An 18,808-nucleotide genomic window follows, 5' to 3' on the forward strand; every position below is an offset into this window, starting at 1 on the left:
GAGGACACTACAAAGGAGCCCACTGTCAGTATCAAAGCCAGCAATTTCCCTAAAAATATGTTGGCAGTTTTTCTGGAACCAAAATGCATTGGTAGTGAAGTGATCAGCTCCCACCATCAAGTTGCTGAATAACCGAGATATTCATTAGCATAACAAAGTGAGAAGAATGATTAACAAGGCCTAATAAACTGTAATTAAGGAACAAACCATGAGTTAGTAATGGAGTGTGCACAATAATAAAACATGGACACTTTGTCTCAGATGTCCATTGCCAAGGTCTACTAATGCTAGCCAGGACAGCAAAGTGTCACCATCAGCTGGAGAAATTCAAGGTGGAATATGTTTCAGCTGAGCCTCAGGTTTTATAGGATGTGAATTAATTACTGCTTCCTGCACAAATATCATGTTCTCATGAGAAATGTAATTCTATTTTCTACTTTGATGGCTTTGATAATTGTTATGATCATCTTAAAATGGGATAGATTGCTCATTACATCTGCCGACTGTTTAAAGATAATCCGACAGCTATAGTATATGGATAGGAAAGGTTGAGAGAGATACGGGCCACATGCGGACAGATGGGACAAGTGTAGATCATGCATCCTGGATGGCATGGACAGGTTGGGCCAAAGGGCCTGTTTCCTTGTTGTATGAAGAAAGCAAATTCAATGCTAGCATTTATATCAAGAGTACTGGAATACAAAAACAGAGATGTATTGCTGAGACTCTATAAGGCGCTGGTCAGGCTGCATTTGGATTACTGTGAGCACAATTAGACCCCATATCTTTGGAAGGATGTGCTGGCTCTGGAGAGGATCCAGCAAAGGTGTACAGGAAAGATTCCAGGAATGTGTGGGTTAGCACATGATGAGCTAACACTGGGCCACTATTCACCGTTTAGAAGGTTGAAGGGGGACACAATACAGAATAACGTAAGGCACAGATACAGTGAATGTGGAAAGGATGTTTCTGTTGGTGGGAGAGTCCAGGACCAGAAGTCATAACCTCAGAATTAAAGGCCGCTCTTTTAGAAAGGGGTGAGGAGGAACTTCTTTAGTCAGAGGGTAGTTAATTTGTGGAACTCATTGCCACAGAGGGCTGTGGAGACCAAGTCAGTGGATAATTTTTAATGTAGAGATAGACAAATTCTTGATTAGAATGGGTCTCAAAGGTTATGGGGAGAAGGCAGGAAAATGGGATTAAAAGGCAGAGTTCAGCTATGATTGGATAGCGGAGTAGGCTCGATGGGCTGAATAGTCTAATTCTACTCCTCTAACTCGTGAACTTGTGACTCCATGACTCTTTGTTCTGCAGATGTAATCAGATAGCCATAGAGTCATAGTGATACAGCATGGAAACAGGCCCTTCAGCCCAACTTGCCCACACCAGCCAGTGTGTCCCATCTACACTAGTCACAGAGTGATACAGCGTGTAAACAGGCCCTTCAGCCCAACTTGCCCACACCAGCCAACGTGTCCCATCTACACTAGTCCCACCAGTCTGCATGTGGCCCATATCCCTCCAATCCTGACCTAGCCATGTACCTGTCTAACTGTTTCTTAAATGTTGGGATAGTCCCAGCCTCAACTACCTCCTGTGGCAGCTTGTTCCATACACCCACCACCCTTTGTGTGAAAAAATTACCCCTCAGATTCTTGTTAAAGTGATGTTGCAATACCGGCCCGCTGTTTTATAAGTGAGCCACATACCATTAGCGTTGAGTAGGTGTACGGGTAGTGGTATGCCAGATAGCAGACATCCTTTGAATGCGGGAACGTGATGTTGAACGTCAAAGTGTAAAACGCTGTCTCTTTTCCTCCTTTACCCTCTGCTCCTCGAGTGAAATAATGATTTCTGAGGGAACAGAATAATACTCAGCAAGACAACCATTTGATCCACTTGTCAAAAATGTTGTGTTTCAAATAACATGAGAGTACAGCCATTGATTATGATTCACACGCAGGTATGCTTTGCCTATGTGGCTGACACATGATATCTATTTTGTATGAACTATGCTCAACTGCACATCTCAACTCTGCAGGTTACTGATGAACAGTATGTATATCCCACAAGCATTTACCATGCCATGTGCATGCTGACAGACCAGCAAACAACGCAGCACGTCATTTTCGACTGCTCTGTCCTCCGCCCCCCCTGGTGGGGGGTAGACCCAACGGCTCTTGACAACAGCACACCGAACTGGCTACAGCGCCTGGAGGGGGTTACATAACCTCTGCTGCCTCAAATGCAAGAAGAAGAAAAAGGCATGTTGTGAACCTCATTGGATTTAGTGACTGACTGGCAAGAAAATACCGTCAGACTGGCATATAATTTAATAGTGTAGGAAAGAACTGCAGATGCTGATTTAAATCGAAGGTAGACACAAAATGCTGGAGGCAGGCAGCATACCTGTATCTGGAGACAAGGTATGGGTGATGTTTTGGGTCGAGACCCTTCTTCAGACTGATGTCAGGGGAGTGGGAGGCACAGAGATAGAATGTAGCTGGAGACAGTAAAACTAGTGGGAGAACTGGGAAGTGGGAGGGATAGAGAGAGAGGGAAAGCAAAGGCTATTTGAAGTTAGAGAAGTCAACGTTCATACCACTGGGGTGTAAGCTAAATACGAGGTGCTGTTACTCCAATTTGCACTGGGCCTCACTCTGACAATGGAGGAGGCCCAGGACAGAAATGTCAGATTGGAAATTTTCAGTGACTGATGTACAAGCACACCATCGGCTCGTTGCACTTCCCTTTTCCTAATCTGACACTATTCAGATTATAATCTGCCTTCTTCTTGCCACCAAAGTGGGTAACCTTACATTTATCCACATTATACTGCATCTGCCATGCATCTGCCCATTTACCCAACCTATCCAAGACACCCTACATCCTGATAACATCCCCTTCACAGTTCACACTGCCACCCAGCTTTCTGTCACCTGCAAATTTGCTAATGTTATTTTTAATCCCTTCATCTAAATCATTAACATATATTGTAAATAGCTCCGTTCCCAGCACCGACCCATGTGGTAGCCCACTCGTCACTACTTGCCATTCTAAAAGGGACCCGTTAATGTCTACTCTTTATTTCCTGTCTGCCAACCAATTTTCTATCCTTTCAATACCCTACTCCCAGTACCATGTGCTTTAATTTTGCCCACTAATCTCCTGTGTGTGACCTTATCAAAGATGTTCTGAAAGTCCAGAGTTTGATCATGACTACAGGTGCTGTCTGTACAGAGCTTGTACGTTCTCCCCATGAATGCGTAGGCTTTCCCCAGGTTCTCCAGTTTCCTCCCACACTCCAAAGACATACAAGTTTGTAGGTTAATTTAGTTTAGTTTAGAGATACAACACAGAGACAGGCCCTTCAGACCACCGAGTCCATGCCGGCCAGCGATCCCCGCACAGTAACACAAATTATAGGGACAATTTTCAATTTTTACAATAGCCAATTAACGTACAAACCTGTACATCTTTGTAGTGTGGGATGAAACCAGAACACCCGGAGAAAACCCACACAGGTCACGGGGAGAATGTACAAACTCCGTACAACAACACCCGTAGTCAGGATCAAACCCAGGTCTCTAGCACTGTAAGGTAGCAATTGTACTGCTGCGCCACTGTGCTGCCCACTTTGGTTAATTGGCCTTGGTAAAGATTGTAAATTGTCCCTAGTGTGTAGGATAGTGCTAGTGTATGTGATCGCTGGTTGGCATGTATTTGGTTGGCCGAATGGCCTGTTTCCATGCTGTATCTCTAAACGAAACAAAACTAAAATAAGGGGTGTGCGGACCAGGATCACTGAGCTTCTCAAGTCACTTTCACAGTGGAGATAAGTTATCTTAAATGAACAGGTTATTAGCCCAGTAGAATCACCATCCATGCAGATATAATGTCCATCCATTCCCACTGCCCAAGGTGCAGTCAATGTCTGGTGTTGTACCCACCCTGTCCCAGGTCCACAGCGTGACTATTGATCAGACTCGTCTACCCCAAAATCCTATAGCAAGCAAGATAGTGCACTCCTGCTAAAAACCTATGGGCTGACTTGTAGTACACAACAGAGCGGTACGTCAGCCTCTTTGTCGACCATTTCAGTAACCGACCCGACTTTGTACATCCCTCTCACAGTGTAATCAGTGTTGCGGGGGAACAGTGCGTGTGTGTGATATAGTGTTAGGCCCATTATTCATAATTCTGTTAATTCATAATTCTTCTATTTTTTGTTAATGATTAATATGTCAATAAATTATAATTCTGTTAATTTCTATCTTTTAATGTTTTTTTTAATTTTCTTTTTTGTAAAGTTTTTTTTTAGATTTCTTTATAATTGGCTCATGTGCTGTGTTTGAGTTGATATTTGTATTAAACTTGCACTAGGGTCTTTGGATCTTTGCCACAGGATCTTTGTTTGGATAGGAGTGCGGGGACGGAAGCCGGTTACGGAAATGGGGCCGAAGATTACCCATGAATCTGCCCATGACCCTACTACGTGTTTTTCGTTGAGTGGCCATCTTGCTTGCTACAGGATCTTTGGTCTACCCTACTCACAGATTCTATTGTAATTACAGCCCCCTGCAGTCTATGCATTACAAAGGTGCCCAGTATTAATCTCCGCTGAATAATGATCCATCTTGATGTCTGATCGCACAAATTCTGATGACATACAGAAGCTGCACAGAAACCCGCAGCTGTTGAGGCTCTGGGAGATTATAAAGCCCAGAACATGAGAGGTTCAGTGCTTTATGCTTCATTTGGTCTATTAATACTAATTTGTATTCCAGTGTTAGTTTAACACACTCCTAAAGTAAATTCAGATTGCTCACTCCCATTGTTGGGAGGGAATCAAAGGTCTTAACTCACACTGCAAAATTCAAATTTTACAAAGGTAGTGCCCTCGGGCACCAGTAATCACATTCCAAATAGTTGCCACTACAAACCAAAAGCATAATACGTTGCATGTCACATACTCTGTGTTAGCTACACAAAAAACAATAGCACCACCTGGCAGTCAATAAAGAGGCAATATACTGTCAACCGAAAAATCTCTCAAATCTTGTGGTATCAGCAGCCTGTGCTATTAATACCTCACTGCATGAGAGCAACTTTGATTAATGAACAAATTGGAAAATGGATGAAAGCAAAACATTTTGTAAAATAAACCATTTCTGTTTTTGATTGATTGAAGATACTGATGGAAAGATGCCCTTTAGTCCACAATGCCCACGCGACCATCGATCACCCGTTCACACTAGTTCTATGTTACCCCACTTTCTCAACCACTCCTTACACATTAGGGGCAATTTGCAGAAGCCAATTAACCTATAAACCTGCACGTCTTTGGGGTGTGGGAGAAAACCCAGAACACCCGGGGAAAACCCACACAGTCACAGGGAGAACGTGCAAATCCAACACAGACAGCACTGGAAGTCAGGATTAAACCCAATGACACTGGCACTGTGAGGCAGCAGCTCCACCAGCTGTGACTGCGCTCTTTTGATAAAGGCTCCAGTGACACTCCCTTGCGTAATCACATGTTGGCCGTTCGATTCACACGAGAAAATTATCTGACTGGTAAACACCCCAGAAGCAGTTAGAGTTACACATCAGAGGAGGAACAGGTTAAACACTGAAGATTTTTTATTCTGTATGAATACAATGGCAAACTAGCCTGTAAAAGTACAGGAAAAAGTGAGAAATGTTTCAGAAAAGGAAACGTAATCCAAGACTAGGCCCACCCCGGTGATTCCTTCTTCTTCCCACTCGTGGCTGACAGGAAGTAGAGAAGTTTGAAAGTGTGCACCACCAGGAACAGTTTCCCCTCGGTTATCAGGCTTCAGAATAGTTCTTCCACAAGCTAGGGTGCTGTTTAATTCACCTCTACCCCATTGTGGACAGTGTACTTTTGTTGAAGGAACTGGGGCACTACAATGATGAGAACTATATTGTGACTCTATATCAGTGGTTCTTAAACTTTTTGGCCCCACGACCCCTTCAGACATTCTTGGTCAGTGCCGTGACCCCCGAAACAAAACTTGAAAAAAACAGCCCGATTTATTAAAACATGACTGCCAATGCTCAGTCAATGGGATGGCTGTACTTGCTTTGCAGCCATCAGGTGATCAAAACGAGGACGAATGCTCGACAGGCAGCACCTCATGTCAGCATCGATCACAAGCCTATTTCGTATCTTCGTTTTCAGAGTTACCATGGTTGAGAATCCAGCCTCACAGCGATAAGTTGAAGGGGACTGGACCAATAGGGTCAGGGTCCTCTTCGAAAGAACAGGACAGTCCTTCACTTTCACCCAAAACGTGGTGAGCTCTTGTTCCATGAAATCACTCTTGAGCTGCGCATCTTTTTAAAGGAGGAGGACTGGCTGAAGCTTGCTGCCTTCCACCACAGTGAAGAATGCTGTGGTGGATGTTTGTGTTACATTTTATTGTGTATTGTGTGTTCTTTTTAAGTGCATCGCTGCTGGCAAATTCATTTCACTGCACCTTCGGGTGTATGTGACGAATAAAATTGACTTTGACTTTGAATACTTAGCCTGGCCAAACCCACAAGCCGTTCTCAACGCATTGTAGACCTTAAATTATTCTTAATCAGCTTGAGTTTGCTAAATGACCTATCTGCAGAAGCTACTGTTGCTGGAATTGTTAATAGTATTCTTAAGCTAACACAAACATTTGGAAACAGGTCACCAAGTCTATACTCTGTTATCGTTCAACAGATCGAATGGTTTTAACTGCATTTACAAAATTCACCCTCCCACTAACACACACATTCAGCCACACACCCACACACCCACTCACCCTCTCACACACACCCACTGACCCACCCACACACACCCACACCCATTGACACCCACACACACACACACACACTGACCCACACCCACTGACCCACACCCACTCACACACACCCACTCACACACACCCACTCACACACACCCACTCACACACACCCACTCACACACCCACACACACACACCCACACACACTCACACACACACACCCACACACACACACACACACACACACACACCCACACACACACACACACACACACTGACACACACCCACTGACCCACACCCACTGACCCACACCCACACACACACACACAATACAATACAATACAATACAATACAAATTTATTATCATTTGAGCCCCAGTGAGACTCAAACGAAATGTTGTTTCCACAGCCATACAAACAAAGACACTGTCTTACAGACATACACATAATTAAATTCACACAAACATCCATCACAGTGAAGCCACTGTGATGGAAGGCAAGTCTTTTCTCTCCCCTGTTCTCCATGTCTCTCCCGATGTCCAAGCCCCACGATGATGACCCACGGCCATTTTAGGCCGCGCGGGGCGATTTACGGCCCACTCCCGGTCTGAAAGTCCAAGGTTGGAACCCCCACGGGCGATGGTGAGTCCCACGGCCATGAAGCCGTGCCGGGTGATATACTGTCCCGGTCCGGGTCGTTCCAACACCCGTGACACCGGCTGGAGAAGTCGCGTTTGCGGGAGCTCCACTCTCTCTCCTCCTCCCCCACCCGCGAGCTCCCGATGTCACAGTCCACCGGACCTGCGGCTGCATTGCTGGAGCCTCCGAGCCCCAGGAGTCGAGTCGCAGCAGCGAGTCACCGCTCCCCACGCACGAGGCCGGCCAGCCCCACGATGGTGAGTCCGCAGATCCGCAGCTCCGCAGTCTCCCGAGCCCCCGGGTCGTTCACTGGAGGCCGCTCCACGGTGCTAGGCCCCAACGACAGCCGAGACCCGACAGGGAAAAAGTCGGGTCTCCCGGACAGGGAAGAGATTTAAAAACAGTTCCCCCCCCCCCCCCCCCCCCCCCCCCCACCCCCCCCCCCCCCCCCCCCCCCCACTGACCCACATTTACACATTTAAAAATACTATAAACACCAAACACTACATTTAACTAGACAAAAAATTAAAAAAAGACAGACAGGCTGTAGGGGCCGCTGCAACGGGTGAGTCGCACCGCCAACCACCCACTCACACTCACACCCACTCACTCACACCCACTGACCCACCCACACCCATTGACACCCACACACCCGGGCCACTGAAACAGCCGCAGCTACTGACTCTCACCACCTCGCCGGGCGGGACCACCACAGCCACTGTCGCCGACCTTCACTGTCTTCAGAAAGCCACCGATGCTGCTGCCCATATCTCTCCTCCAGCCCCTCACGGGCCTCCACCAGCGATTCCGCCAACCCTCGCCTCTCCACCGGCCACCAGCGGGCCACAGCCGTCACCTCACCAGAGTTCCCCGGCTCAGCACCAGGCCCACAACCTCCACCATGCAGACAGCATGTGTTCTAGTTCTGCTGGGTCCCAGTGCCCCCACCCCCCCCCCCCCCCCCCCCCTTATAGGGAAGACCCATCAGTAGTGATGACTCTGCTGGGTCCTAGTGCCCCCCTCCTCCTACGGGGAAGACCCATACAGGAAATCCTTGCCCCCCCCCCCCCCTTCGGCTCCCGGGCCCGGGTATGATGTACCCCCCTGCACCCCCCTCTCATAGCCCCTGTGTATAAGTACGCAGACACGCGAACAAAATACTGTGTGTGGTATGTACCTTTGTTAGGTTCCTAAAAATGGGCTCAACAAATTGATGTTATTTCCAACCCCTTCATGACCCCCGGAAAAACCTCAAATGATCCCCAAGAAGGTCACGACCGCCAGGTTAAGAACCACTGCTCTATATCTTCCCCTTTGTAATCTATTTACTTACATTTGAACTGATTGTATCTGTGTATGGTATATCTGATCTGTTTGGATGGCATGCTTTTCGCAGTATATGTGACAGTAATAATGAACCTAAAAAAGAGTAATCTTTATAAAGGATAAATAAACATGTCAAAGTCATCTATTTGTATCCACTGTGGACAAAAAAGCTGTAAAAACTCAGCGAGTGAGGCAGCATCTATGGAGTGAGTAGGCGAGCATTTAACGTTGCCTATTTCCTTCGCTCCATAGATGGATGCTGCCTCAGCCGTTGAGTTTCTCCAGCTTTTTTGTCTACCTTCGATTTTTCCAGTATCTGCAGTTCTTTCTTAAATATTTGTACCCACTCGGTCCGGTGTGCCTGCTCCACACCTACTACTACTGACTCAATCTATGAATTAACCTTTTGGGAATCCTGCACCAGCACTGCCAAACATCCTTGCGTCTCCCATCAAACGCTTTCACCGGGGGTAACTATAAAACAGTTCATTAACCCCATCATCCTGTGATTGGGAAACCAGAGTAACCACAGGATATCTATGGGATCACAGAGAGAAACATAGAAACATAGAAACATAGAAAATAGGTGCAGGAGTAGGCCATTCGGCCCTTTGAGCCTGCACCGCCAATCAATATGCTCATGGTTGATCATTCAACTCAGTATTCTGTACCTGCCTTCTCTTCATACCCCCTGATCCCTTTAGCCACAAGGGCCACATCTAACTCCCTCTTAAATATAGCCAATAAACTGGCCTCAACTACATTCTGTGGCAGAGAATTCCAGAAATTCACCACTCTCTGTGTAAAAAATGTTTTTCTCATCTCAGTCCTAAAAGATTTCCCATTTATCCTTAAATACACACACGCTCCACATGGATAAAATCAATGCAGTTATTTTGTTGGATTTTTTTGAAGCCTTTGTTCTTCTTTCAGGCCCAAACTAACTGGAAAGATATCAGGCTCGATAAAAAAATGAGAAATTGACAGAAAATAACAGTTAACAGTAAAAGGAAAAGTTTAGAATAAATTCCTACCCGTGTGATGAGGCCAAAGTTGCCTCAATTTTTTAATCCATGATTTTTATACAGCTGCATTGGTTATTGTCAGAAGTGATTTGCAATTGATATTTCTCTCCAAACCTGTCCCATCCATGTGCCTATGAACTGTTTCTTAATCATTGGGGTGGTCCCAGCATCAACTCCCTCCCCTGGCAACTTGTTCCATACACCCACCACCCTCTGTGTGAAAAGGTTAGCTGGAAAAACATTGGAAAACTCAAATTAAAATGTGACTGTGCGAGCTTGCACAGTAACCAGGCGTGAGACTCCAAGGAATTGTTTCTGATAAGACAGGGGGCTGCAAAAGCTGTGTCTCCGTGAAGTACAGAGAGGTCCAGCTGGCTGCAGAGCAGTTTAACCCTGATGGCTTTCACCCTGGACAGCTGTTGTCAAATCACCCTGTACACATAAGGAAAGCTTGATTTTCTGTATTGTGTTTTATAAAAGGCCAGTGTGTTAGACTAGTGCCTTTTGTCGCTCATTGTGTTCACTCTTCAGTCCTTTAGTTACAGTTCCATTGTTTTGTTAGCTATGATAAGTTCAGTTTTTAGTTGAAATCTGTAGATATTTTAATGCTTTGTTCTGATGCCGTATAACCGTTGTGCTTGAATAAAAGTTTTAAAACACCACGACTGGACTCAGCAAATCATTGGGAATTCTGTGATACTGCAGTAACCTTAGAATAGGTAGCCTCACATACTGTTGTTCTGTCACCTCCTCCCACCTCCAGTTTAAATTCCATTTGGAATATTTTGGAGGACCAAGAAACCAAGAACCAAGAACCACTGTCGGTCATGCTGACAGAAGGTGCAAGACGTAAAGGAATAGTTACTGAAAGACATCCAGTCCAGTCCAGTCCAGCATAGTTTAGTTAAGTTTAGAGATACAGTACGGAAACAGGCCTTTCAGCCCACCGAGTCCACGTTGACCAGAGACCCCTGCATACTAACACTATTGTACACACACTAGGGATTATTTTTTTTACCATTTTTACAAAGCCAATTGACCTACAAAAACCTGTGTGTTTTTGGAGTGTGGGAGGAAACTGGAGCACTCGGAGAAAACCCAAGCGGGTCACGGGGAGAACGTACAAACTCCATACAGGCAGCACCCGTAGTCAGGATGGAACGCGGGTCCCTGGCACTGTAAGGCATCAACTCTACCGCTGGGCCACTGTGCCGCCCAGCATCTCGGAGAAGAATGGGTTACTCCAGTACTGACCATTAAATATGCTGTTAATAATGAACTGGAATAAAGCCAGTCACAAAAGAAATTGGATTAAATGGTTAGTTCTCCTAGTGGTGCAAGTACAATAAAATAATCCGTTTCTGTGCCAACATTTCTGTAGGCAGTTGTCGGTGATCATAATAATAATAATAATAATAATAATAATAATAATAATAATAATAATAATAATATATTTTAATATCATTGCACGTCAGTGCAACGAGATTTAGTATGCAGCTCCAACCAATGAAAAAGAAAAGTAAAATAAATAAATAAGCTGTGTGTCATGACCATCCGAGGGAGACAGTCCAGGGGGGTTGGGGGCACTCAGCAGGGCCGGTTCAGAGCCGCTATAGCTCTTGGAATAAAGCTGTTTCTGAGTGTGGAAGTTCGGGCGTAGAAGGCCTTGTAACGTCTGACGGAGGGAAGTAGTTCAAACAGTCCATTACAGGGGTGTGTAATGAGTCTTTATGGATGCTGACGGCCTAATATAGGATTGGGCAGTGTTACACAGTGATCATATGGAAGTGAGCACTGTGGCGACAACACACATTCAATACCACTAAACCCATCTCCTTAATTGCATTCTTAAACCACTGGTGGAGTTGGGATAGAAGTCAATATAAAGATGAGACCATCCTTTCTCATCCCATTCACCCAATATTCAGCAGGCCGACTAGCACACATAACGACACCGAGCTTCCTTTGTTATTTTGTACTCAACCCAAACATGATAACAGATAACAAATGAGGAAATCATACCTGTAATAGGCGATATCAGTGCCTGCTCGGACCCACTGAGCTCTTCCACACAATGCCTCGTGGACTGAGTACAACACTGGCTGCATCCCTGCAACAAGTAGGCACAGAAAATGATGTTTTCGTGTCAACATAACTCCATCTATCAGGACACAATTAAATCTTATTCCTCTATATTTCTCTGATAGATTAGAATCCTTACTTAATCAAAAGGTTAACAATGTAATCTGAGCTTGATCAGATACCCTCCTTGCTCCTGGTATCAGAGATCCTTCACTTACTTGGATGAGTTAAATATAGCTCTTCGGGCTAACAGAATCAAGGGATATGTGGTGAAAGCAGGAACGGGGTACTGATTTTGGTTGATTAGCCATGATCATATTAAATGGCGGTGCTGGCTTGAAGGGTCAAAGGGTCTACTCCTGCACCTATTTTCTATGTTTCTCTCTTTCTGTCGAGTCTCAGACCCCACACTGTGACTCTGCATTAACAGTGAAGTGTAAAGGCTTGATGCTCAATACATAAAAGCAAGATGATTATTTTCTCAATTAATGTTAATGTCTAACATTTGCAGCATCATTGTGGCGCAGTGGTAGAGTTGCTGTCTTACAGCACCAGAGACCCGGCTTTGATCCTGACTAGTGGTGCTGTCTGTGTGCAGTTTCCCCGTGACCTGCGTGGGTTTTCTTCGGATGCTCGGGGTCCCTCCCATATTCCAAAGACGTAGAGGTTTGTAAGCTAATTGGCCTTGGTAAAATAGTCAATTGTCCCTAGTGTGTGTAGGATAGTGTCAGTGTGCGGGATCACTGGTCGGTACGGACTTGGTGGGCCAAAGGGCCTGTTTCCATGCTGTTTCTCTAAACTAAACTGACCTAAACTAAGATAAAGTTTAAGAAGGAACTGCAGATGGGTGAAGCAGCATCGAAGAAGGGTTTCGACCCGAAACGTTGCCTATTTCCTTCACTCCATAGATGCTGCCTCACCCGCTGAGTTTCTCCAGCATTATTGTCTACCTAAGATAAAGTTTATTATTTTAGAACCATAAGTGCAATCACTTATATAACGTTCTCCAAAATACCTGTGCAGTAGTACGATAATTAAGCTCTTGGACTGGTTCCCAAATATATGGATTATTTATCTGGAGAATGAGTTTGGATCCTACTTAGATTCTCTCTAGTTCTTTCATTTGGAGAAGGAAATGTCCTGTCCTTGCCCAGGTGACCACAGACCCACAAAAATAATTTATGTTTTAAATGCCCTTCAAAATGGGTAGGCAAGAGGGAGTCACAGACAGGCAGCAAATGCGAGTTTAGGCAGCAATGCATGTGGCGCATGGATAAGTACATTTTTTTTAAATTGCATGATCTATTCTCTGACAGATTTTGTTGAATCATCAACAGGCCAAGTAGTATCACCAGAGAGCATAAACAGCTGACGTTTCAGGTCGGGGCCTTTCTTTAGACCAATTGTAGTAAAGGGAAGAAAGCTGAAGGAGAGGTGTGGGCGGGACAAAGCCTGGCAAGTGATAGGTGGATACAGATGAGGAAGTTGATTGACAGCTGGGTGGATAAAGGCCAGAGAAGAAACTGCGACAAAAAGGGGTGTGATATAAGGAGATAAGAGGCATGAATTTCACAGGGAAGAGAAGGAGGAGAAAAAAGATGGGGGAATTGTTACCAAAATCGGACAATGAACATTCATAATGCTGGGTTTTAAGCTACCCAAGTGGAATATGAGGTACTGCTCCTCCAGTTTGCATGTAGCCTTACTGTGGCAAAGGAGACTAACTAATGACGCCCCCCCCCCCACCGTTTTTTCGTCTCCCCTCTTTTGTGCCCCATGTGGATGCAGACAAATATTCTCCCACTATCTCTTCCCCCTTTTACCCTCCCCCCCATCTCCTTCCACCTACATCCCTTCCTCTGGCCACACATCACATTTCTCCCTATCTCACAGCCTTTTGTCTCCTTTTCATCTTGGCGTTTGTCCACCCATTTGCTAATCAATCCCGCTCACCTGTATCTACCTATTACTTGCCAGGCTCTGTTGCACCACACCTACTCCTCCCTATCACAATCGGTCGGAGACGTTGCCTGAACCCTTGCCTACCCATATTCTACAGAGATGCTGCCTGACCCGCTGAGTTACTTCAGCACCTTGTGTTTTTTGCTCAAGATTCCAGCATCTGCAGTTCCTTGTTTTCAGGAGAGAGTTCGATTTAGTTCTTAGGGCTAAAGGAATCAAGGGAAATGGGGAATAAGCAGGAATGGGGTACTGATTTTAGATGATCAACCATGATCACATTGAATGGCGGTGCTGGCTCGAAGGGCCGAATGGCCTTCTCCTGCACCCATTTGTGTGCTGTTGGATTAGGTTTTCGACGTGTTAAAACCTGGTGTGGACCCAACCCAATCACTGACAACATATTTCAAGGAAAGTCAGCACAATACTAAGAATTCCAACTTCATGCGAGTCAATGCTTTTAATGATAACTCTCTCTGGCTTGTTCTCAAATCATATTCGTTCTGAAACCACCTTATTTTACAGAGGATCTTGAAGTTCCTGCTGCTGTTGGCATGACACTAATTGTCATCAACACTAATATCTATGAGACCCATTAAAAACATAAGTGCTATGATTTGCTGTTAAATGTGGTTCAACATTTAAACTGTGGAATTGTCCAAACAGTTGAATTACATGAATTTACTGTAAATTCACTTTCACAGTAAAATCCCCTCAAGCTGTTGAATTATGAAACTGCCATGCCGCCTGATTCAGTGTGAAATATGAAGCATGAACGGTCAGAAGCCATACTGAGTGCAATACACAGATTCACATCTTGTTTTATTTATAACGCGGAGCTTGTGGTGTGTAAGTGTCTTGGTGTTACAGTGTATAAATATTTATCATAATAATTCAAACTGAACTGTATTTGGAGGAAGCATTATACTTGCAAACACATGAATCAAAATATAAAAGTCTTATGCTGTAGCTACAATACGAAGGCTTCGGGGAAGATAAACTGTGTACGACATGTCCCTAAACCCAAACTACATAAGGTCTCGGGTATAAAGCTGCCGACTTTCAATTCTACTCAAGGATTATCTGTCCAAGAAAGCTGTAAACCAATATATATTTTCTCCACAGATACTCTCTGTCCCGCTGATTTCAGCATTTTATGTCTATCTTTGGTATAAACCAGCATTTGCAGTGTATATCGGTTGGCAGATAATCCTTGGGCATGCAGATATAGAGATGTTCATTTAATCTTAGAAACATAGAAACATAGTAAATAGGTGCAGGAGGAGGCCATTCGGCCCTTCGAGATTCATTGTGATCATGGCTGATCGTCCCCTATCAATAACCCGTGCCTGCCTTCTCCCCATATCCCTTGACTCCACTAGTCCCTAGAGCTCTAATCTAACTCTCTCTTAAATCCATCCAGTGACTTAGCCTCCACTGCCCTCTGGGGCAGGGAATTCCATAAATTGGTATCTTCTCATCAATCACAAATTATTTATAAATTCATTGGGCTGAAAATTTAGCTCATGGACTCAGACCTTTAGACTTTAGACATTAGAGAAACAGCGCAAAAAACAGTACCTTCAGCCCACGTGTCCGCACCAACCAGCAATCATCCCATACACTAACAGATATTTAGAATTTACAGAAGCTATTTAACATACAAACCTGTGCATCTTTGGGGTGTGGGGGGAAACTAGAGCACCCGGAGAAAACCCATGCAGGTCACAAGGAGAATGTACAAACGCACAGACAGCACCTGTATCGGGTATGGATTGGGTATTTATGTGTTGTGTGGAGCAGAGGGTTCATCTCATTAAGGTGCAAAACTTGAGGAGAAAGACTGGAGGAGGCAAAGGCTTTACAGTGCAATTTCACCAATGGCTTGGAGTAGATTAGACCAATCCCATTCAATCTTTGCAAGACATGCACAATGGTTTAATAGTAACACAAGAGGCTGCAGATGCTGGAATCTTGAACGAGAAATAAACTGCTGGAGGAAGTCAGTGGATTGGGCAGCACCGGTGGGGAGAAATGGATAGAGGACATTTCAGGTCGAGACCCTTCTCCAGTCTCAGGAATTATCCCAACTTGAAACATCATCTTTCGGAAGAAAGTTGAGAGAGAGAAGTGGCAGCACAGTTCATGTTCCGCCCGTTCTCTCTTCCAGATTTTTCCTGCCCCCTCTACAATCAGTCTGAAGAAGGGTCCTGACCTGAAACATCACCCATCCATTTCCTCGACAGATGCTCTCTGTCCCGGAGTGATTTCAGTATTTTGTGTCTATCTGGTATAAACTAGCATTTGCAGTTCCTTGTTATTACATTGAAATACCATCTGTCTGCTTCCCTCCACAGACGTTGCCTGACCTGCTGAATATATAACAGTTTTACCCAAGCTTTTTACTGCTCTCTCATGAATACTTGATTCTAAAAGTATTTACATAGCATCCTCAGGCAAGAAAACAATTTTTGGTATTTAACATGGAAGGATAGCACAAGGAAATGTGTGGAAGATAGATACAAAGTGCTGGAGTAACTTAGCAGGTTAGGCAGCATCTCTGGTGAAAAAGCATAGGTGACGTTTCGAGTTGGGGCCCTTCTTCAGATTCAAGGTGGAGGGGTGGGCAGAAGGGGGGGGGGGGGGGGGGTTAAGAGGTGAGAAAAGATTAGGACCAATCAGGGCCAGCGACATATGACTCAGGCAGGCTGTTGCCCTCGTAAACCCATTGCTGGGTAGGGAAGGTGTGATCTCAAGGGGGATGCAATGTGGAGGTGTATTCCTTATGTAAGCAGCTGTGGGAGAAGTAGATAAAACAGGACAAGTTGAGGCAGAATGAAGGAAAAGACTATTTCTATTGGTAACAAACTAAAAGGCTCCAGGAGACAGGTTGAAATATCCACAGGTGAATGAGGCAGAGTGGTCAGTCTCATCATGTAGATCTGGGCCAGGATATACTGCCTGTGCGGGTGCAGATTCAACTGCAGCTTTCAAAATGGAAGTGAATAAATGTGTGAAGGCAGTGAATTGCATCGTGTTGGGAAAGAGAGAAAGATGCCAGCTTGATACTCGACACACATCGCACAGTCCTTGGCAGCGAACCCAAATCCCAAATGCCCAGCTCTTAGTGGGAGAGTCTTGGACCAGAGGCCTTAGCATAAAAGGATGGTTCTTTAGAAAGGAAATGAGGAGGAATTTCTTTAGTCAGAGGGTGGTGGATCTGTGGAATTCATTGCCACAGAAGGCTGTGGAGGCCAAGTCAATGGATATTTTTAAGGCAGAGATTGACAGATTTTTGATTAGTACTGGTGTCAGGGGTTATGGGAATAAGACAGAAGAATGGGTTGAGAGGGAAAGATAGATCAGCCATGATTGAAGGCAGAGTAGACTTGATGGGTCAAATGGCCTGATTCTGTTCCTAGAATGTATGAACATGAACTTCTGCAATAAATACAGAATGTACAGAAAGCACACAGCAGGTCAGGCAGCATCTGTGGAGAAATAAACGGTTAATGCTTCAGGTCAGAGATCCATCACAAGAAAATGCCTCCTTCTTCAATGTAACCTAAACAGCAATATCTTTGATTGAATTATTTCCTGAAGAAAGATCGGTATGGATTGCCACTCCTCTGCAGAGAAGGATTGGGTGATGTTTTAGGTTGAGACCCTTTTTCTTACATCAATCCAAAGGTTTCATATGCTCATTGCGATACTAGACATTTTATCCAAATTTGTTGAATCACTTGAATGTTAAGTTCCTCAGTTGCAACAATGAGATTTGACCTAGAATCATGCTCCAGTCTCCGATCGCTCGTGCAATAAATTTAGACAGAGGCAGATAGCTACTGAAGCTGGAGGTTTGCAATGCAATGGCCTGTAACCATGTAGTACTTTGGCTGTTTGGCAATTTAAGCCACAACAGAATTGCCTACATCATGTGAAACAGTGGATTCGGTCTACTATAATGTGCCTGGAATTTCACTGTGTCTTACACTCCTTACCGTAGTTGAACTGGCTATTTGTCTTCTCACAGTTAATAATATTGAATCGATACGAGATGCCAGCTCTCATGCTACTGATTTCAAAGTAGAACCACTGCTGCTGAAGGGTTGTGTTGATGTCAGCATTCATTAACAGGTCATATTCATACCTGGACAGGAATAGGAAAGAATGATATTTAAAGAACAGCCAAAATACTGCTGCTCAATAATATAAATCTAACCCGGACACTGAACAACCGAGGAACAGATTAATTTGGCAATTTGATATCATTATGAGAAACACAATGGCAGATAATAAAACATGTAACAAATTATACCTAGCAGGGGATTATCTTTTCTTGAAAACGAATTCAAATAACTTATGTCATTAAATGTCATTATGATTGGAAACTTAATGTAATCGTCTTTGATCCAGTGCTGGCACTCAGTTAGAAGTGGGCTCCCATGTTCAGTCTTGATCTAGGCACCTTCCAAATTTCTTGTGCATACAAGAACAAAGTTGATTGATTGACTAATACAGCATGGAAACAGGCCCTTCGGCCCATCAAGTCCATGCTGACCATCCATCACCCGTTCGCACTAGTTCTGTGTTATCCCACTTTTGCTCTATGCAGCAGTGGAAATCTTGCAGAAGGCAATTAACCTACAAATTGCTGGGATAAAGGAGGAAACCACAGCACCCGGAGGAAACCCACACAGTCACAGAAAGGAGTGAAAACTCCACACAGACAGCACCCAAGGTCAGAATTAAAAGACGGGTCTCTGGCACTGTGAAGTCAGCTGTTCTACCAGCTGTACCACTGGGCCACTCAAAAGATAACCCAAAGTGGATTAATGCAGGAGGTCATTGGCAGAAAGGTTATCCCACGTATTTGAGATCCTATACCCTGCAAACTGAGATTTAGAAATCGAGGATGCAAGGAACTACAGATGCTGAAAACCTGAGTAAAAACAAAGTGTTGGAGGAACTCAGCAGG

The 18,808-nt window shown here is 44.6% G+C and overlaps 1 protein-coding gene across 1 annotated transcript in view; it reads right to left on the minus strand.

Annotated features, from left to right (window-relative positions):
- Positions 1–18,808, minus strand: part of LOC129712505 (cytosolic carboxypeptidase 4-like) — a 225,474-nt gene that overhangs the window by 119,463 nt on the left and 87,203 nt on the right. The window contains 3 exon segments of the mRNA XM_055660971.1: positions 1,710–1,854; positions 11,812–11,899; positions 17,832–17,980. Of these exon segments, the coding sequence (XP_055516946.1) occupies positions 1,710–1,854; positions 11,812–11,899; positions 17,832–17,980 (382 nt within the window).

Source organism: Leucoraja erinacea, chromosome 33 (genome assembly GCF_028641065.1).
Source record: "Leucoraja erinacea ecotype New England chromosome 33, Leri_hhj_1, whole genome shotgun sequence".
Classification (NCBI taxonomy): domain Eukaryota; kingdom Metazoa; phylum Chordata; class Chondrichthyes; order Rajiformes; family Rajidae; genus Leucoraja; species Leucoraja erinaceus.